This window comes from Camarhynchus parvulus, chromosome 5, assembly GCF_901933205.1.
Source record: "Camarhynchus parvulus chromosome 5, STF_HiC, whole genome shotgun sequence".
In the NCBI taxonomy this organism is placed as follows: domain Eukaryota; kingdom Metazoa; phylum Chordata; class Aves; order Passeriformes; family Thraupidae; genus Camarhynchus; species Camarhynchus parvulus.
In genome coordinates, this window is record NC_044575.1 from 39584363 (window position 1) to 39606522 (window position 22160).

The 22160-nt window shown below is 41.0% G+C and overlaps 1 protein-coding gene across 1 annotated transcript in view; it reads left to right on the top strand.

Moving 5' to 3' along the window:
- The window catches only part of LOC115904554 (basic salivary proline-rich protein 1-like), a 75476-nt gene extending 63008 nt beyond the window's left edge, over window positions 1-12468 (top strand). Inside the window, exon 2 of the mRNA XM_030950046.1 lies at window positions 11686-12468. Within this exon, the coding sequence (XP_030805906.1) occupies window positions 11686-12468 (783 nt within the window). The remainder of the gene's footprint in view (window positions 1-11685) is intronic.
- Window positions 12469-22160: the final 9692 nt, after the last annotated feature.

Sequence of the window (22160 nt, forward strand, 5' to 3'; positions counted from 1 at the left end):
CCAATTCATAAAACTGCAGAGCAAAATTGGGAAAATGTTTAGCTCTCCCCATAAAAAAATAAGTCTCACTTAGGATAGTCCAAGAACTGAAGGTCAAAAAAGACAAGTTCAGACAGTAATTTGGTACACAGTTTGACATCACATTGCAGATTCATCCACAAGTCCACAAACTCTCTCTTATTTGCAGGCATTTTTCCCACTGGGGAAAAGATACTGGATGAGAATATACATATACACCTATTTTTCACATATTTAAATGCAATGTGTTTCACTTTGAACAGGCCACCTGGATTAAATAGAAGCTAATTAAAACAATCCCTCATTTTTTGGTGTTTTAAACTGAAGACTGGGTAAAGGAGGGGTAAAACAGGACTTTTTAGTACTCTTAGATGGTGCTAAGAGGACCCATAAATACATCTCTTCTTCCTGTGATCCCATTCATCTTGCTGCCTTTCCTACTCCTCTTTGCCAACAATCAGATCCCAGTAAACAACCTCAAGTGAAATTTGCAACTGTCAGATAAACATTAAAAATGCTTCTCTTGTCCTTTCCCATTGATAGTCCCATTAATATTGTAATAGAACAAAAAGTTATGAAAATGAACGCATGCTGGGTTTGGAAGTGAATTATGCAGACAGCAGCTGTGAAATATATACACTTGAATATGCATAGACACAGAGATACAGTGCACCCACAAAGAAGCATGTATACACTTACATGTAATATTTTATGATACAGCACTTGGTTCTAACCTTGTGCTACTGTACACTGTGCAGCAACTCCACTGACTTTCATCTGGTGTAAATTCAACACACAAAAAGTCAGGATTAAACTACCACAGGGTTTATTTAGGTGAAAAATATCCTATTTATAGAATTTTTCTGTGCTCTTTTTTTTCAATCTTTATTTGTAGTCAGACTCCAACAGTACAATCTGCTTTTGCCTATTTAGTACTTTTTCTCAGTATGCAAATCTCTGGTTGTATGTTCATTGTAATTAAAAAACCTCAAACAATAATGATGGAGTGTGAAAAAAAATCCTAACCCTTAAAGTCAAGCTTTTTTTTCAAACTTGCCCTTTAGACACTTATTAATTTAAATAGTATCCATTAGGAGTCTCAAAAAAGGAGTATTTCTGTCCTTCCAATACCACAGTGAAAATATTGTACCTGATGTCCTGTCCCTCTGAACCTTCACTGAGATCATTGACTGTTTTGCTAAATGAAAGACTTCAAGTGTGAGTTGGTTTCCAAAATAATCTCCCAAATGTCTTAAAATATCACAAGGTACTGTTGAATTTTACATATATATATATACACACATATACACACACATTCATATACAAGTATTGTATTTTCCTGTCAGGCTTTTACATTTTCTGAGCCATTAATATTCCACTGTTTCAAGCTTTTCTGAAGAGATAAAAGCTTTGCAGACTTTAATAAAGTAAGAATTCTTCAAGGGAAATCAGGATTTCAGAGACTGGAGTTTTAGAAATACTCCCAGGTAGAGAAGAAGCTGTGATGGGTCAGTAACCACAAAGGAAGACTCCACAGAGACAAAGTCTGCCTGAGAGGCTTTCCCTGCTTGAACAAGACCTTAGCTCTCTGAACAAAAACATGCTGCCAGTTATATTGTTATAATTCCCAATTTAGTGAAATTTTGCTGGGTTATTTCATAATGTCAGGCTGCATTCAGATGCTTCCAGTCATCTATTTCTGAAGTCCCTTAATGGTACATACCCAGCATTCTCTCTCTTCTGAACCTCGTGCTTTTGAAATACAAGTCCTACAGGCTTATATCTCTATATGCAAGCCAAAAGATACTGAACTGGGAATACCAACTGGATCTTTCAAACTCGTGGTTCTCCACTGTTCAGGACACCTGCCATTTTGCACAGAAATCATTCCTTCGTTGAATTATGCTTATATTAAGCAAAGATTAAACAAAATTACAACAAATAGAATGTTAATTTTATAGTGTTTCCTATCTTCATAAAAATAGTCAACATTTCTGAGTTGCCAACAATCTTGAAATATAGTATATTTTTTACCCGTTCTGAAACACCATACATAAAGCAAAATTGATTTTTGATGTTCTCATCAAAGTCACAAAAAAGGTCAGTCAGTCTTTAGTCTATCAGATTTCAACTTCTCTAGTGCATTTTGAACAAAAATGTGTCACATTCATCCACTCTGAAATACTGATTATGGAAAAATTCCACTTTAGATTTCCACAATTTTACTGAGAGATCACCAGAAAATAATCAACTTCTGTAATAAATATTAATTTTTTTCTGAGTGGTAGTCAGGTTAGGTATTAGCACTTCAGCTGGATGAAATTAAAAACTCATATGAGATTGTCTATGTTGCAAACTTTAAAGTAGCTGAGAGCAAGGACTGTCCCACAGATGCACAGTCTGGATACTCAAGAGAACTGTGTGTCCTTCCACAGACAGCATATTCTACCAATTTAACATAAATACAATGACTACAATTGGTCTCACTGAAAGGGTATTTCCCCAGGCACTTCACAGGAAATGGTCACCATGTTCCTAGTGTTTTGCCTTGTAATTTATTGCCCTATAATATTTGGGCTGACAGTGCACTGCACTTCAGACAAGAACCTGGTCTTACAAACTTCACTGGCTACCTTTCACAAGTCACCTATGGGTACCACATTTCAACAGCAACATTTGCTGCAAGAGTGTATACAAAGATGTCAACTTTGTTAAAATATTTTTGGTAACAATTGCTTCACAAAACAACTTTTTTCGTCTAATTTTTTTTGAGTCAGATTTGTGACAAATTGTACAAAGTGCTTACTTGGGTTTATTAATTTAGGGTTTGCACAGCAGATTTTGTTCCTGTATGGCTAAGTCACTAAATTTTGTACAACTTGTTACCATTCTTACAAAAATATTACTATTGGAATGTTACTATTGTCATGGAAATGTCTTCCCTGGTAAGGAAAAAGGTTCACTGCTTGCTCTGGCGACTTGCATAGCTAACCCCACACTTCACTACCAACTGATTCCAGCTCCAAAATCACTTTCTGTTCAAATGTTGACTGAAGCAGGTCAGTTGAAATGTCATGGAGCACAGGATGAAAGTCCTTTCCACTGATTTGCCCTCATGCTATTATTTGCACAATGGTAGTAGGGCTATGAAGAGTTCCGCTCCCCAAATGGGATTCCATGCCTATATAGCATTGGTGCAAATAGGAAAGAGACAAATTAGGAGTAGTCTGCACATGCCTGGGAATAATAACCATGAGACCCTGCCATGGAGGTCTTGGACAAGCAAATGACTCCCCATGCCTTTGTGAAGATGGAAATGTAGCCCACAGCACCAACACAAAATTCAGTCTGGATCTGACACTCTGCTCGGGGTTGGTGTTTTCTGGAGCTCAGGGAAACAAGTGTGACAGAGCAGAGACAGAGTGCAGGGCAGAGCTGGAAACCTTCTCCCACTTACCAAAGCCTCATCAGAGAGCAAGCATCAAGGAAAATAAGCACTAAGGTGATCCATGTATTAACTTCCTGTCCTCCAGGGTCAGCATTTCTTAAATCATACAGGACATTACATTCTCTGCATAGTCTCCGGACATTTAGCAATGGATGGCAAAGGAAGCTAGAGGTCTAATGGGATGAAGTGTCAAAGAGAGATTTTTATTTAAAGAACTAGAGAAAAGAAAAGAAAATGGATATTTTAACTTTTATCTTGGAGTTAGTTAATATTCACACTTAACTGCTGAACTGGCTAAATTCTTTTCTTTTCTTAAGGACCTTTATAAATTTCATCATTAATAAAATCAGACATTCAATTAGCAGGGAATTTCTGATTGCTAACTGAGATTTCCCCCCTAACAGTTTCTCTTTTTCACTCTTTCTGGTCTCTCTTTCTATTTTCTCTTCCTACTGAAGTCCCCCCTTCCCTGAAAAACCAGGGGAAAGTGAAAACTGACTCCATTAACCTCTGTCATTACCTAAATCCATCTCTTAATTAATATGAGTTAATATGATTAATCAAAATAATGAGACAAACCTATTAAATTAGGGTGTTTAAATTACAAATGGAAGTGGTAAAGGCAAAGGGACTGATAACGAATAGCTGCAGTCAGAGATGGGGCTAGCTCTTGAAATGATATGTGACAAACAGCAGAGAGAATCAAGAATGAGGGGAATCAGCAAGATTCATGTGACAAAAATATTCTACATGCATACCTGTTTGAACTACAGTCCTGAAATCTGTTTAACTCCCCTGTTATAAGCCACAAATTAAAGTAAAAATAATGTCTCTGTCATAGGTCACTGTAACAACAAAAGTGATATTCATTTTGAGAGGTGATTCTATCTGGAGTGTGAAGTCTTCCCTACAGAAATCCGTTAGCAGTTTCTGTATCAGTCCAAACCATCAGTAAAGGAAATAAATGTAGCACAGGACTGATGCAGAGAGAAAAGTGCACTACAAACTACTGCTGAGACAGTTCAACATAATTAACGTGAGTGTCCTGACCTTTGATTCCAAATAAATTTTGGGTCTGTTAGTCAAGTCTCCCTCTAGATTAGTTTCTTCATACAGATTCTGGCTATGAAATGGTGCTAACATAGCACAGGCAAAGGCTCTGATTTTGAAGACAAAGTCTTAAAACACTCTTCACCAAAGCCTCATTAAAGGCCATTCAGACAGGCTGCTGCTGACTAGTGACTTTATATTTCATCACACTTTATCTGAGGACCTGCAAACAATAGACACAAACACCGCTGATTTAGGAATATCTTTGCTAAGAGAAAATATTTACAGAAAATCCAGCTTCAATTTACACTGTTAGTTTCAAACTTCTCTAAGTGTGTAGGCCCAGCTATCAATCTTGTTCACTCTCACAGGAGAGCAAGAGGGCAGAGGGGAAATGGAAAAGTTGAGTTTTCTCACTAAAAATACTAGCAAAATAAAAAAGGTTGAAAACAGATGCTATGATCAATCCCCATTCCCTTTGTTTCCTTAGAAAAACAACAACTTCAATGTCAGATTTTCAGACTTATAAAACTCTCCACTCTTTCGTGCTCAACCTGGAGAAGAAAGAAGAGATATCTTAAAGTTCAGCTTACACTTTAGAACTATACTCTCTCTGATTCCTCAGCTAGCAATAGAAAACTCTACAACTGAAACATTTAACCATCATATGGATGGTTAGCACAAACAAGCCACAGAAAGATCCAGGCCTGTCTTCTATAAACCTCCTGGCTTTGCAAGCCACCTAGGAGAGATAGCAGTTGGTCAGGAAACTCTGCAAAAGCTTGCCATACACACAGGGGTTTGTGTCAGAGAAAACAAAACATTTTCAGAGCCACTATTACTCCTTACTTATTATGGGCTTACTTATACTTATGGACTTACTATTTCTATGAGTACAAGAGGACCCTCTGCATCCATTTCTTTAGGATCTTTAATTGCAAGGCACAGGAGTAGATTGTAATTATCTAATGGTCTGTTCAACTCCTGACTTCTTTGCCAAGACTACTGTCAAGGGGGCTGGTCAATGCCAGCCGTGACTGTGATCCAGATGTCCACTGGCAATAGACTGAGACTGTCTCATTCCAAAGGCCCGGCAGTTTTTAGAGAATGCTTTACAAGCAGTAGTGGAGCTGGATGAAAACCAGTGCTGTAGAAGTGACCTTGCATTTACATGATGCAATACCAAGGGTCTGGAGAGAACACATCCTTCCACCTACAAGCAAGCACAACAATCATTCTAGGAAGGGTAAGGTGGTGAATTAAAGACCTACTCAGATGTCTTTTGATAGCACTGATTAGCAGTCCCAGTCCAAATGGGCACAAAGAAGAAGCAGCCATTAATCTGAAATAAACAGTCCCAGGAACTGCTCCAAAATAGCACTGAAAACAGGAAAAGTAGAGCAAATGTAAAAGTAGAGCTAGGTTTGTTTCCATATGTGCTAAAATCCCAAAGTTCATGTCTGCACATAAAAGCACCACACATCAAAACACAGTTCCATTCCTATTGGCAAAGGAAAGGGAATATGGTATTTTGCAGGCATAGACTGCATAGAGAATTATTTAAACCTCCCAATCTTCCCTAAGATTCCAAATAAAGTTGGAATCATAAAGTTCATTTGCCACATGCTGCAGCCCAAACACAAAAGACAGTTGCAAGAACTCAAAGAGAGACATGGGTTAAGCAGTTGCCACAAGTCTGCCCATGCTTGGGCAACTATCTAATTATCTCTCCTAACAACTGCCTCTGGAGAGGGAGATGTTAAGAGAGATAATTAGATAGTTGTCCAAGCATCTCATCCACAGAACTGCTTATGGGCTGTGGAGTTCTTTTCCTTGTGTCTTTGGCATAACCAGCTTTGTTGGAAGATACTCAGTTTGTTGAATCTACATGTTTTGGCTCCCCAAATTTGCATTAGGCAGTACAGAAGCCTGCATGTAGAAGGAGACCTACATCAGATATAAGGGATTTGGGCTTTAGTTCCTGGTCTACTTTTCTGGACCTGAAACTTGACTTTAGCTCCTCCTTTAGCTAAATACTTTGAATAGTGCAATTTCTCCTTCTGAGAACAGTCTCTCCGGTTGGAACTTTTTCATTCTGTGTGAGTTAGTAAGTGCTTCTTTGGCAAGGGCTCAGTCCTACAGCTGCTACAGTCCTACAGCTGCACCAGCCTGTGGAAAAGTCCAGCTCAGATTTGCTGCAGTAAATATTTGCAGTATCCCACATAAGAATCCTGACCAGCTTAATACTGTCTATCCTACAAGCCAAATATTTTTCTCTTCCTCTCACAAACCTTTACAGAGTGCTGATTTAATCACACACAGAACAGAAAAAAATATAACTCACAAAATAAGCCATTGTATTTGAGAACATGAAACATACCTGAGAAAAAGTCTTGGTCCACAGAGACACTGGCAGGCTTTGCTCTGTGCCACAGACACATCGCTTTCCTTGCCACCTGCAAAGTTGCTCTAGGCAGGTTCACTAGCAAACAACAAGAAAAGCTGCCATTTCTTCCAGCCAAATTAAGATAAAAGAAGAAGGCCAGTGGAAGTAGAATGATCTGAGACATTAATGCCATTAAATCAGTGGTAGTGCCATTACAGAGAATGAAGGCAAGGGTAAAGGGCACACAGCTGTTGCAAGGGTGACTAACCCTGGCCACAGCCACTGTGGGAACGCAGGGGTACTGCCAGGAACACAGCATCAGTATTGACAACAGGATCAGCTGATACCTGAGCTCAGCAAACCCAACTCCACAGGAAGCACAAAACAGGAGGAGAGGACACATGCCCATGTCCATTATGAGAAAGAAACAGGATTGTGTTGCAGTTCTTTCATGAGACAGACACATAAGCCTCTGGGTTTTCAAAACTGCAGCTTTGGCTGCAAATTATTTTTCTTATTCCCCTGAAACTTTCTAATAAAAAAAAATTAGAAAGACCTCCTGTCAGTCTCCTCCTATGGTTCTTTCTGCTTCCTCTATCTCATATCTTTTGCCTGCTCCCATCTTTGCTTATTAATTTTTGTCCAAGGCCTCTGAGTATTTCCAATATTGCCCCTCCCCTGGATCTGCAGACTCATTGGTGCACAGAAAGGGGACACAACAGAGCATTTCCTTACCTGGACCTACTGAGACTTCCTTAGCATCTTTTTAGTTTTTCACAGCTCTCCACATTGATGCCTACCAGTACAGAAGGCCAGAAATAACCTACCTGAAATCTAGGTTGAGGAAGAGGGAAATAGAGCAATGTGGACCAAACAAAGTCTTCAGAAGAGTCAGGAGCTCTAGGTGTAGGCAAAGGGGCCAGAAAACAAGATTGGAACACAGCAGGCTACCTGACTTAGCAAGATGACTGAAGGCAGCAGGTTGGAAATGCAGCCTAAGCTGTTAGCAACAGAAGCCTTTACTCACTCGTGGCTTGGGAGCACAAGATGGAAGAACAATGGATTTTTGCAAGTCATATACAGATATAGAGTGTATGTATATGTATACAGAATACATCACCTGGTCATGTGGTTTGCTCTTTTTGAATATGGGCACAGTGAAACACTGCAGGGCTGCCTATGACCTCATATGATGCAAAGACAAAGATGATGCTTAGCCTACAGGAAACTTTAGCACTGTGTTAATTTCATGGATTCATACTTAAGGGAGTGAAGTCCATGTGGATGTCTTCCTGTACATTTCAGACCACAAAATTACACTTTGATCTGAACGAGTTAAAATGACTCTTTCGTTAAGGCACTGGAGAGATGCTAAGGATATGCAAAACAAAAAACATCCTTTTAAGTCTTTCCAATATTTGTTGATTCTTCTATTGAAAGAAATGTACCTTCTTTTAATATAAATTTCTGTAGAAATAGAAACTGTTCTAGGTTCCAGATATTGGTTCCTGTTGTCCTGAAAGGGTCCTCTGATCATGGGGGGGTAAAAGTGCACCTGGGATTTTTTCTCCATTGACGTATTTCTACACTACCATTCTCAATGTTTTTGAAACTAGCTGAGATCTATTTTCTCATTCCAAATAATCTTGGTTCCTCTGCTTTGAGCTCTTAAATTTTTCTACTTTCCTTTAAAAACTACAAACTCAAGTGTATGCGACATTCTACTAGCAGTCTGCCAGTGCCATATACGGAGGTTACAGAGCACTCTCACTTCCTGATCCTATGGTCAACTCAAAGGAATGCAATAACTTTTTTTTTAATATAAAGCTACAGAATGGAGGACTGAAAGATACTTGCTCCCAAGTGTATTGCTTTGAACATGACTGCTAATACACATTTTGGTAGAATTAACTTTCCTTGTGATGCTAATCACTTTATATTATAGTTTTTCTCATTATTTATCACCCTATCTTGTGACATTGCAAAACTTAACACTCAGCTAGGGTTGATAGTTACTTCCAAATCATAGACAAACCTGTTGAATAGCACTTGATATCAGTTCTTGCCAAATCCCCTGGACACTCTCTCATTCAGTGATACTTCCCACAAATGATGCCTTTGAGCTCTCTTCACTAACCAGTTCCTAATCCATTTAACAGGCACTTCACTGATATCGTGTAATACTAAAATTTTAGCCAGACTATCAGGCAGTACTAAGCCAAATGCTTTATGAAAGTATAAGTACCTCACATCTATACAATTGCCTTTAACAATCCATTCTTTGAGATTACATTATTGAGATCAAGTTTGTTTGACAAGACCTAGTTTCCATAAAACTATGTCGACTGGCATTAATTATATCCCTATTCTTTAGCAACTGACTTCCATATCAGATTTCCCATTACTCCCTTGTTCTTTTTTGACTTCTGGCATACAAAGACAGGGCATGATGCAGTTACAGCATGGCTGGGAAAGGGAGAAGTGCAAGAGAAGAGATATGTGGTGATATTGTCTTTCCCAAAGGCACCACCAAACAGTACTAATAGGAAATTGCAGTCTCCCTAGCTGTCTCCCATTCCATATCCAGGGTGAATCTTCTCCAGGTGATCTTACAGTCCTTGAAACAGTAAAGAAATACCCAAATGGAACAAAAGCTACTATCAGTAACTCAGAGATTTCCTAAGACCCACAATTTGCTTATTTAAAAGGATTTTCTCATTTTGAATGTTGTTTAACACTCACTTGTGGTAACTAGTGGACCAGAAGCGCCAATGGATCCTCACATGGTTCACAAGCACGCTGTTCTTTTCAGACATAGGACAAAACTATTTTCTGCACGTGTCAGGTTCTGCAGAGGTTAAATAAATACACAGAACTCAGCAGGATTTTTGTCTAGCATGTACAGCTTTGGAAGCCTCCTCCCACCATGAGTTAGATTATGTGATCTTCTACAAACAGAAAAGGCTGCCCATAGGAGATTTAATAGGTTTACATTAAAAAAAATAAAGGCAAAAAATCACAGAGACAGAGAATTGAAAGGGGATTTAAGCTCTGAAGCTTTATAAAACCTTTAAAGTTTTAAGCCAGCAAATGGGAGCTAATAAACTAGTATGACCTTGCAAGAATCCCGTAACCTAGTTCTATGCCTTGGGGCCCCCATCAGTCAGTCAGGACTTTAAACTCTGGACCAACTAATAGGACAGTGGAGCATTTAAAAACATAGCTAAGTACTTTGGGGTGCTCTGAGAAAGATACTAAGGATTGCAGGACATCAGGGTTCATGCACCAGGTAGCAAAAGAGTTTTCTGCAAGATTTATCCCCTGAATAGAAACCTATACTCTGGAATTCAATCTCTCAGCATGTTTCTCAGTTTCCTGGAGGGCCGCAAAACTATACAGACTGGTGTCATCAGGTGGTTCCTGTAGGAAGCTTAAAGCCCCAGACTGCCCTTCCCACTCCTCACTGCTGTAGTCCCTGCAGCTTTTGGCATTTACATCAAGAGATGAAGGAATTCTACTACTCTGCTGTATCTGAACACTCAGCATTTCCATGACCATCTGTTTCTAAATGGCTATACAGCAAGGATTTGGGAACAAAACCTTCCATTGAGACAGAAAGCAAGGCAGACAGAGGGCAGTGGTGCTTGGACAAGTTACAGGAAGCCACTGACAACCTTGCTTGAGCTATCCACCTCTATGCAAGCAAGTACGAGTACACGCTCTTCAACACCACAACTGCTAAGCTGCTTTCTCACCAACATGCCATCTATTTTTTACACTCTCCACTAGTGCCCAGGGATGTCTTTGTTCCCAGGTGCTCCCACACTCCCTCATGATCCACAGAGCAACTTAGGTCTGAGAAGCCAAAGAATACACTGGGCTAAAGCTGGCTCTGAGTTCAGCCTGTTTGCCAGCACCAGCAGGAACATCGATGTTCTGAGCTGCACATCTGGGTACTGTCACTGGAGACAGAGCTTGTGGGCTTGTGACTTGTGGAGCCTGAGCACCAACACTTTTCATGCAATAGAAAGACTTTTATCAATACATTTTATGTTAGCTTGTCTTCTATTCAACCTCCCTCAGATGCAGAGGCCTGATCAGTTCTCTACCACAGTTATACACAGGACCAAACTATAATCAAGGATTCCCTTGCCACCTTGCCCTACATGACCATCCACCAGCACCTCCTCGTGCCTCGCCACCAAGCCAGCTGCTGTACACTAAACTGATGGCAACAGGCACACTAGAGCTTCCCTACATCTCTGTTTAGCAAAACAGAGGCATTTAATGGAGGGAAACTGTAATAGAGTGATTTTCAAAGATGTCCACTGTATTTTCCAGTGTGCACTGGTCCCCAAAGTAGCCAACATTCACATTCAGACATCGTGCAGAATCAGGCTCTCCCAGCTGTCTTCCCATAGAGCTACAGGAGTAACCTGGGCCAGACTCATACCACCTATATTTCTATGAGTCTGTATCATAATCAACATGAAATGGTTGCACAGTTGTTTCACACTCTCTGGATCCTGGTCCACTCTTCACTAAGTGTCTGCCAATCTCTGATGAAAAGGAGGATTGTTTAAAAATATTACTTTGAAAAGCTTTTCCAGATTTCTGAGTAATTTTTTAATGTGGCATCGAAACACAATGCAGAAGAGATTGGCAGGTGGTTGGTACTCTGAGAGACGGTGGTGGCTGAAGGCAGCACCCGAGTACTGTGTGGGGCGACGTGACAAGCCTCCCAGGGCAGACACGCTAACCTATTCGGCTTTTCCCTCCCCAGCCACCGGGTAACAAATGCAGGGCTGCAGATGGAGCTCGTAGCATTCCCTTACCCCGGGCTCGACGGCTGCGACGCCGCAAGAGGAGAGCAGGGGGCAGAGCAGGGCAGCCGCGGAACCGCCGCGCCGGGGAGCGGCGAAAGCCCAGCGGCCGGGCCATCAGCGGCTCCCTGATGGTGTCCCCTCCTCCAGCGCTGGCCTGGGGCCGCCCCGCGGCGGGGAGAGCGCGGCTGCACCGAGGGCACAGGGAACCCCGGTTCTGCCCTCAGGCCGCCCCTCGGCAGGGAGAGCGGGGCTCCAACGAGGGCACAGGGAACCCCGGCTCTGCCCCGGGGCCGCCCCTCGGCGGGGAGCGGGGCTCCGGCCCAGGGAACCCCGGCTCTGCCCCGGGGCCGCCCCTCGGCGGGGAGAGCGGGGCTCCACCGAGGGCACAGGGAACCCCGGCTCTGCCCTCAGGCCGCCCCTCGGCGGGGAGAGCGGGGCTTCACCGAGGGCACAGGGAACCCCGGCTCTGCCCTCAGGCCGCCCCTAGGCAGGGAGAGCGGGGCTTCACCGAGGGCACAGGGAACCCCGGCTCTGCCCTCAGGCCGCCCCTAGGCAGGGAGAGCGGGGCTCCACTGAGCGCGCAGGGAACTCCGGCTCTGCCCGCGGCTCTCCGGGGGCTCCGCGGCCCCGCCGCGCCAAGCGCGGTGCTCTGGCGCCGCCCCGTGGGCAGAGGCCGAGCGGCAGGCGCAGCCCCGGAGCGGCCCGCGGGAGCTCCGCGCCCTCGCTCCGAGGAGCCCTGAGCGGGGCTCAGCTCCTTCCCGCTTCTCCTCGGCAGCGGAAGCACACGGCTCTAACTTTGCCCTGCTTCTAAGCAGCAGTGAAAAACGCAGTAAAGAGTTTTTGTTGGTTAGGATAAAAAGGCTTCAACAACTCTAATATGAAGGATGCTGTTTTCGACCTCTCCAAAGAGCCTTCCCGTAGGAAACATAGCAAAGGATGCAGGCTTTTTTCTGAGAGTAGGGAGAGACGGCAGGGAACACATTTATTGTTGTTATTGGTTTTTTTTGTGAATGAGAGACATTTATTCATCATAAAAAGAGCAAGAGTCACCATCCTGATTTCCTTCAAACCATGCTTTAAACACACCTACGGGAAAAACTTCAGGGAAAGCAGTATGTAGTCGTAAATTTTGCTGACTGAATAGCTGAGTGAAAAGAGCTCCAGGCATTAAATGAGAGAACTCAAAGGGAGCTGTGAGGGGAAAAAACCAAACCAAACCAATGTTACATACTCACCGGGGGTACTCAGCCGGAAAGCAGGAAGGCTCCCTGGACAAAAGTGGAACCCAGAGGGAAAGAAGAGGGGGTTCACAGTACAAAGCGCGTACAGGAGTACAGACATTCCAGTGTGAAACAGAGGGACAGCCATTCGTCTCCTGGGATTACTCCACAATACTCACGGCTGGGTCCTGCTGTCAACTGTTTGACAGTAGAAATTTATAAACAGAGAGAAAATGAAACTAAATTCAGCTAGCAGTATTACAACAATGCAAGAAGATGGCCTTACAGGTGACAAAAAGCAAAGAATGATGCAGGCTGCATTTTAAGGAAACCTGAACATGGCCTCTCTTTGAACACAATTCATCTTAGAATAGCTGAAGAGACACTGGAATAGTCAGTCTAGGGCTGGTGTTACAAGTCAGGATTTGTACCATTCAGTACCTGAATACCTTCACCCTAATTCTAATCTAATTTTTGAACAAAGCAAGACTTTCAGTGTGTAATGGGCTTCCTTAATCTATTTGCATGCTCCACAATGAAGAGGGGGAAAAAAACCCCTAGAATTAGCTTAGAAGACAGCACACCCACCTCTAGGCAGAAATAATATAATGAAATTATGAACACCTATCTTCCAGCAGTAGTGGGAGGGAGATTACATTTTTACTGTTTTCAGTGTAATAGGTATGCATGTAACCTACTCAGCACCTGCTCCTTTATCAGCCACTGCTGCTGTCACTGGATGCAGGAAACATTACAAATATAGGTAATTTAAACTTCTGTTGGACTGTAAACCAAAGCATCTGAAGTGCAGAAGCATATTCCCTTTGGGGTTTTTCTTAAATAACCTGTTTAAAAATCAACTTGTAAAGAGCAAGTAGTACAGGTTCTCAGTTGACACTTAAAACCAAACCACTAAATCCACATAACCCACTCTCCAAACTTCTAGATTCATGGCTTGTTAAAAGATAGGAATCTTATTTGGACAACTTTTTTCTTAGTATAGGGAAATGTTTTGGTTTATTCAACTAGTTCAGTTCAAAGACTTGTTCACTGAAAGCTGAAAAATCAACTGGGAACTGAAAGGCCAGGAAAAGTTGGGGGTTTTTTTACAAAATATTAAGAAAAATAACATGTGAGAGGGGAAATTAAGCTAGTTTAAAATACCAAAAGACATGAACAAACAACCTGTTCAATTCCCTAAATATAGATGGATTTAACACTCAATTTTCAGTAAAAAAATGTTTTCTAAAGCTTTAAGTAAAACTACCACCAACAGTCTGGATAGGTAACAAAAATAAAACATCTAAAGCTGAGCACTGTAATTGAATTCCAATTTTAATCTAATTAGATCTTGACACAAATTAATCTTCTGATAAAAAATGAACCCGTGATTTTTTTTAGTATAATAAAATGCAAAAATTAGGATCCTAAATGGGTGCACATTAAATTGTACTATTGCTTGACTCAGACTGGTATAGGTATAATCTATCCTCTTAGTCAGGGGAATTGTCATACAGAGTATACCAGCATATATGTTCAATGGTGAACACAAAAATAAAATCAGTGTTTCCACAGAAATTCAAAATGGAAAATTGCATGACAAGATTAAAAGAGATTTAAGATCATATTTCCTGTTCCTCAGTTTAAGTCTTCGATCTTATTGAATGTTGAATCCATATAACCTTTCAAACTCCTGGAGTGGACATAAAAGTGGACTAAGAAATTAGATTTTAGCTAAATTTGTTAGTCCAAAGAACAAAAGAATGGATCTGATGGATTACACTAATCTTCCTGGAATTACATGTTGCTCAACAGTGAGAAAACTCTTGATTTGCAATGGATTTTTAAACTTCTACTCAGGAAAACAGAAGTCAATTAAGAAGAACAAGTACAGAGGCCATTTCCTTTCTTTACTCCAGACAACTGAGAAGTCTTGCTAAGTACTAACATTCTTCCTGATCCCTGGCACACAGGAAAAACAAGAAAAAAGGAGTTTGCCTATGCATGTAAACACACTGTAAATAAAACTTTTGCTACCTGACAGGCTGATCTCCCAGATTGCTACAGCTAAAAAGGAGTCATTGAAATCGCTTAGATGTGTCTTTCAGACAGCTGGTAGTTAAAATGAAATCACATTATCACCAAACATTAAATATACCATCACATAACTCAAAAAAACATGATTTTTATTAAACAGAGAAAAAACCCATGAAGAACTACATTTTTCAAATTGTACTGAAAAATCACAAATTATACACATCAAAGACTAGAACAGTCTATAGAGAGAAAATTCCAGCTTCCAGAAATGTCTTGATTCTGTATCTTAAACTGTCAAGCTTTTAATAGCCAACAGGTTGAATGATTTAGTATTTTAGATCCAAAATAAGTGTTCTAATGAAAGGTTTGGTACCTCATTTACAGCCAGATGGAAATGGTTACTTTTGTGTCCAAACTATTATCTGTTAGAATAAATCATTTTCATTCCTCCATAGACTCCAAGAACAGTGAAAATGCTTCCCAGCAAACATCCACCCAAACAATGGCAGGGGACTCTGGGAGCAGTGGATATCTAAGCACTGAACGTTGAATTTTCTCTGGAGACATCAATCTTACTAGTTTACTTTTCTTCCCTAGTGTCTCCATTGGCCTTATGGTGTCTCCAGCAGAGCGTGGTCCACCTGGGTTTCATCCCATCTCAAGCAAGGGGTGTGCATCAGCTAAGAAAATCAGGCAACTCCTTCAGAGCTTAGCAGATTCAGGAGCTAACTCCCAGGGCCTAGGCTTTATGGAGCATGCTCAATTTTTTTTATTGATAGGTATGGCAGATCAAAACCATTTGAAGGTGAGTGCTCTGTAAAAACAGACACTCAGAATCCCTCACTGGAGCCATTCACTTTTACTGCAGTCCCCAGATTCTTCACCTAGAGATCCCATTGTCCATATTATCTATGTGCAAGCACTAGCTGATGCTCAAATAAAACCTAAATATATTTGTCTGTGCTACTTTATTAGCAGTTACATTGATTGTTGGGAACTCCTTCCTGTCTTTTGTGTAGACTGATCTCACATTGTTAGTCTTTAAGAAGTCTTTGTCTCTTTGAAGTCTTGTCCATGTGACTTGAAAAAAATGTAGTGGTACCCTCAGATAATATAATCCTTTCTAATCTACTGAAGAATCTACTCTTCCCTTCCATTGTAACTTCCTTACAGTATAAGTAGGTATATTTCCCTCCCACTCTTTACCTCAATTCTATTGTTTACAAGCCTCATCTTTTCACTACATGTTTCAGAACCTCTTTCTTCATTTTTGTGTGTGAGCAGATTTCTGTTGGACATTTTATGTTCCTTTGTACTCTCCTCTCTCAGGCTCACTGATCCATCCAGTTTTAATTTGACAGGTCTGTAGGATTCTGTTGACTCATTTACAGGTAACTTGGTACTTCTTCTCACTGTGTCAGCACTACATTTTTTTCAGTCCACATATTTTTATTTCTGTAACCATGTTCCAATGAACTGATGACAGGAACAGGATCAGTCAAGGAAATGAGCCATAGACAGTTTAGGAACAGTAGGCTTTATCCTGTTGCACAAACTGGAAGAGGTGCATCTACCCAAGATGAATTTGTTGGTTATGATGAGTTGGGAGCTCAAGAACTGATTTTGCATGACACAGTTATATTTGTATCAAGGCCAGAAAGCTTCATCTGTGGCCAGGTCTACTAACATTTTATGGCCTACCTTTTGTGTGTGCTTTTCTGATTGATGTGCATTTTCTGTTTCCCAGAAAGAGCAGATACTCTCTTGGGGTAGTAGTTCTGGTTATAACCCATTTTGGACACCTTCCAGCTGCCGTATTGGAGGAAATTTCTTTCTGAGGTTTCAAGCAAGTGAACAGAACATGCATGAGAACAAGCAATGTTTTTTTGTTCCTTATTGCAATGTAGGAATCACTGAAGATAGGACAGTCATTGTAAACATCCAGACAGATTCTGGCAATATTCTTGGGCTATCATGGTCTTCCCTTAGGTTCTGGGAGGAGAACAGAAAGTACAGCCAGCCTGTCATTTCACTGACCATACATTCCCCTCCGAAACCAAATCAATAATTACAGATTGATTAAATGAACTTGCAGACTCCCTATTTCAGAATTCAGCTTGGGACATGACAGTATTCTCAGATGGCAACATCCCATGGACAAAAATAAAAATCAATGGATATGACCCTTCTGGCCTCTATTAAGGATACTGTCTCACTGCATTCTGCATTTTAAATTTCATTTTGCAACAAATTTAATTTTTTAATGGCTTTCCTTCTGAAACTATGGGAAATTATGGAACTGCTTTGCTTATACTCCCTTTACTACCATGGTATAAATAATTTCTCACAATCAGGCCCTAGTAATCACCCAAGGTTTTGCACAACTGGGCATTATAATCTCCATTGATCATTTCATATATTTTACAGAGTTGGAAGACTCTTCAAGTATTTCAAATACTTTGTGACAAATCATCATTTTCTCCTAAAAATCAACTCAGTTACATGTAAACTATAACAGCTTTAGGGTAAGGGTCAATCTGTTTTGTGTTTCTGTAATGACTGGACCCATGTGGTCATGGCTCATCTCCACCTCCTCTGCATGAGTAAGTAAATCAAAAGAATAACTAACATACGCACATTTCCACTTCACTGGATGTCTACAACCCAACTAGCTTACTGTTCTAAAAACAAGCAGGAAGCACAGCTTTAACAATTGTTTAAAACACAGGTTTGATAGGAATGGCAGCAAAGCAAAAGCTCCACAGATCTATTTCAAAACTCCAAGATAACCTGGTATCCTCCACATCCTGCCATGAAGACTCACCACTGAGTCCCCTGTCTGCCTCCTGCCTGCTCAACGCCAACTCTCCTTGGAAGGCAAGGTGCCATAACATAAAGGGGCTTCCCATGCATCCTGCACTTGTAGCCTAATAAGGGACAGACACTACTGAGCCTTGGGAATGGGCTCCCCCCATGGCAGCAGCTGGTGAGATGTGGTACATCACAGCTGTACAACAGCCATCTACAGCCATTTTAAGCAAAGCCATAGCTGTAGCAGCACTGCTGGAGAAGTAAATTAGGTCTCTCCTCAGTGAGGAGAAAACTGCCTGAAACACCCATCACATACTTCAGAGGCAGAAACATACCATGATGATAAATTCTACATTTCCTTGCCCGGATTTTTCTTTTTATTTTCAAAGAGGAAACAGAAAAGCATGGAAAGTACATCCCTTTCTGTTATGTTCTCTTACATATTGATAGGTACATAACAGTGTATTCCCTGCTGCCTTCCTTACTGAGAGAATATTAGCTGGTTCCTGCTTTACAAGGTTGCTAGTTTACAAGGATCCACAAGAGTGTGACCTGCACATCAGAGAGCAGGTATCAATTTCTCTGTGTTCTTTGACTTGGGAAGGAGAATGTCCAGCAGCTCACTTCCTGTGGAAGCTGCCTTGGAAGATGAAACAGCGTAGAGCATTTTGGCAGAGACAGATTTCCTTTTTTAGGTAATCCGCATCAGCTTCATCAAAAGCATGTGCTTAGATTCCAGTGACTTCTCAACAAACACTGGGAGTCATACTCTACATGAAGTGAATAGGCAAATTTTAGCACAGAAGCAGGAAGGAAGGCAGAGGAAGTCCAAATATCCAGTGCAGTTAGCAGACTTTGTCAAAAAGCCCCATCCCTCCATTGCTGCACATGGTCTTTCTTCTACACAGGGCACAAATAAAATGTCTGTGTAGTGTGGGTATGCATGAGGTTATCATTATCTGTTCCTGTAGCATGTACATTAATAATACCTTAGGTATCTTTCAAAGCTGCATGCTTGTGTCCTCCACCTGTGCGTCATTTCATAGGGGAAATGCCACATTCTGAACAATGAATGTTACCTTAAATAATAAGTTTTCAACTCTAAAATAGTGTAAGTCTCCCCTCTGTTTGGGATTCAGTATAATTTCCATTGCCCTGTCTATAGAGGTCACCTCCTTGTTATCAGTTCTGGCTAATTAAAAGATTAGGAGATCAGGAAAGTCACCCTGAGGAATCAGTTATTACTAGAACTAACAACAGCTGGCAAAGTAGTAGAGGCACGGGACTAAATGTCCTAAACCCCTTCCCTTTACACAGCTTTCAAGTTTATCAGAAACTGCCAGGAACTGGGACCAATACTTAGCATGATTGGTTTTCATTCTGTGGTCTATGGAAATAATTTCTGCTCTCCTGGTGAATTCGCTGCTAATGATGTTTCATCAAGAACTCCTTTCCAGATGAGTGGTGTATGCCAGACCATATTCCCACCAGTAACATGTGTTGCAAGCTCATGTTTCCAGTAGTGCACTAAAAAATGTATAATCTCAGTTAAATCATCAGATGCACACACACATGCAAGATGAAGGCCACTTCTAGCTAAGTGCTAGGTCACTGTAGTACATTTTTTTCTTTGCTATTTCAAGGGAGCATTAGCTACTTTACCTTTAGGCTTCATGGCTTCAATGCCATGATGGCAATGCTGTCTGTTGTTCTTAGAGCCATAAGTGTCTTCACAGGCCTCTGACTGTTGCATCCTTTAGGTTGAAGAGGTCCTGGTGTGCTGATGCTATTGTTCCCTGCTATTGAACTGTGTCTCCCCTATCGAGCCTTGCAACTGTTTCATTGATGGTTCACAGTAGGGAGCAATAGCCAGAGTTTAGACATTAACTAAGAGCTAGGACTACTGGAGCAAAATCAGTTTATTAGCAGCAAATGAGTACCATGTGCAGTGCAGCTTACCTAGTCATCTGAGGAGCTGAGCCTCATCTTTTTCCTAACCAACTTTCCTGTCTGCATTTCTCAGTCAGCTTGCCCTGTTCAATATTCTGTGAGTTTATTCCATGCAAAACAGCAGCCCCTGTGTTAAAGGCTTCTCACAGCATTAACCTTTCTTGAAAGTGCTTTGAGAGCCATAGATAATAAGTACTATGAATTGCAAAATACATTAAGTGTCTTGGAATCATTTCCACATGACTTAGTTCATAGTGGGCCTTCTCTCAGGCACCCACTGTAAAACACTGCTAGTCACAGCCTATCTCAAACTCATTTCTAACATGAAACATCCTGTAATGTTTCATGTTTCCCCCACCCTCACTCACAATTACAGAAACATTATAGCAGTGATATATATGGCAAAATAAAGCAGTTTTCCCAGCTACATTATGAGTGGTAAATTCTGATGCTCTCAGTAGCTGTGAAGAGATTTCTGAAAACCACTTTTCACACTCCAGACAATGACTACCTTATACCAAGAAACCTGCTTGAGGCTGAAGTTTGTCAACCTGAAATAGGAGAAGTTCCAAGTGCTCCAAATGGAACTATTTATAACAGAGCAGAGGTTAGCCTGCCCAGCCATCTTCTGAGACACCTGAAACAGGGCAGTGTCTTAAAACCTCCTGGCAAATTCTTGAAATCAGAATCCTCCTGGGAGACCTGAAATACAATTTGAAGGCCTACACAAAGCAATTTTGACAGTTTGCATACAGAATGCACTCTGAATAAAAAAGTATGTTTTTTTTTAAGAAGATCAAGGAAGTGCTGAAGAATCCTAACTTGTAATCCAGCAATATCCAAGATCAGATATGACATTGCATGGTTATTTGAAGTATGGACATTATAGGAAGTGGAATTTTACTGCTCAGCCAAGATCGTCTGTAGGCTAAGCTCACAGCAATGGGAAGAAGATTAAAAAGGATGCAAAAAGTAACACAGGCACAGCAGAAATTGCCAGTGACATAATTCAGAGAGCCTACCTTGAAACAATAGCAATAACAATGGGGCAACAAAATTGTGAGAGGCCCCAAAATGCTTCCTTCTGCCTGCTTGATGCCAGCAGAGAAAAGAGAACATTTTCATTGCAATAGAAAAATAATGAACAGTCTGGAGCAGGTAAGTATGCTCTATAGTCTAATAAAGTGAAGACAGATAGGCTTCCACTGGAATTTTAATAATAATAATAATAATTGGAATTTATAAATCCAAAGATAACTAAATCCTCTCCCTCCATTTGCTACAAACAACCAGAAACATAAATAGTTTAGCACAATTATTTCTGTCACTATCCATGGTTGATTTTTATTGTGCTCAATTTAAAGGTCTTTGAAACATGCAGATCTAAAGATGGCCAGATTGTTCATCTTCCACAAACTAAGAAGACTGGCTGAGAGGTTTCTCGGTAAAAAGACTGGCAGTCTTCTATAATAAAGCCTTTATGTCTGGATCCCTAAATTAATAGCTGCAGCCACCGGATCAAAAGAATTTTATTCTAGTAAAAACTGTCAAGCTGATAATTCTGGAGACTGAGGGGTCTCATCTATTCATAGAGCAATTAAATTATAGAAGGCACTGGGCAGATTCTTCACAACTACATCTTTCAGTTGTTACTCAAATAAAATCTCTGTTCTGAGGCATCTCTGCTGCGGTGAGGGTGGCAGTTAGCACAAATCCTGGACGGCAGATGTGCAGTGGGAAACATCTGTCTAAGAAGGAAAGAGTGACATCCAGACACTTTGCAGAAGCCAAACAACAAGCAACAGATGGCAGCAATTTTCATTCACTAGTGACTGGCTTGGACTCCTTTCTGGTTAACAAGTGTGAATGGCTTAATTTTCTGTCCAGTTCTCTCAGACCTCTGCATCTATCTAAAGCTGAGAAAACTGCACACTTGGTCACAGTTGTTTTTTAAATTACCTAATAAAAACAAAGCTAGTAACAACACTCAATTCCCAGGTGCTTAGCTGCTCACAGGCTCTGTCCCTTGTCCAGGGGCCAGAATGGTGACATATATGCTCAATTAAAAGGCCCAGGTTTTTCAGTGGGGTCCTGACTTCCTGCCATGAGTCTGACAGAGGTACAAAGAGACCAACCAAACAATTCAGCCCATACACAAAATGCAAAAAATTCTTTATTCCTCATTTTGTGCACCTGTAATTAGCACATCCTATGCTTGGAAACACAGAAAAAACCCACATAAACATATAAGCACTCTCTCTGTGAGTTGTTAAAACCATCCCAAATCCATAGAGCAAGACAAAGAAACGTTTAGGATTCCTGGCAACTGCTCCTCTCCCAGCACATGCTAAACAAAACCTTGCTATCTAACAGGGGGAGAGGATGAATTAACATAACCACTTCTCCATACAGCA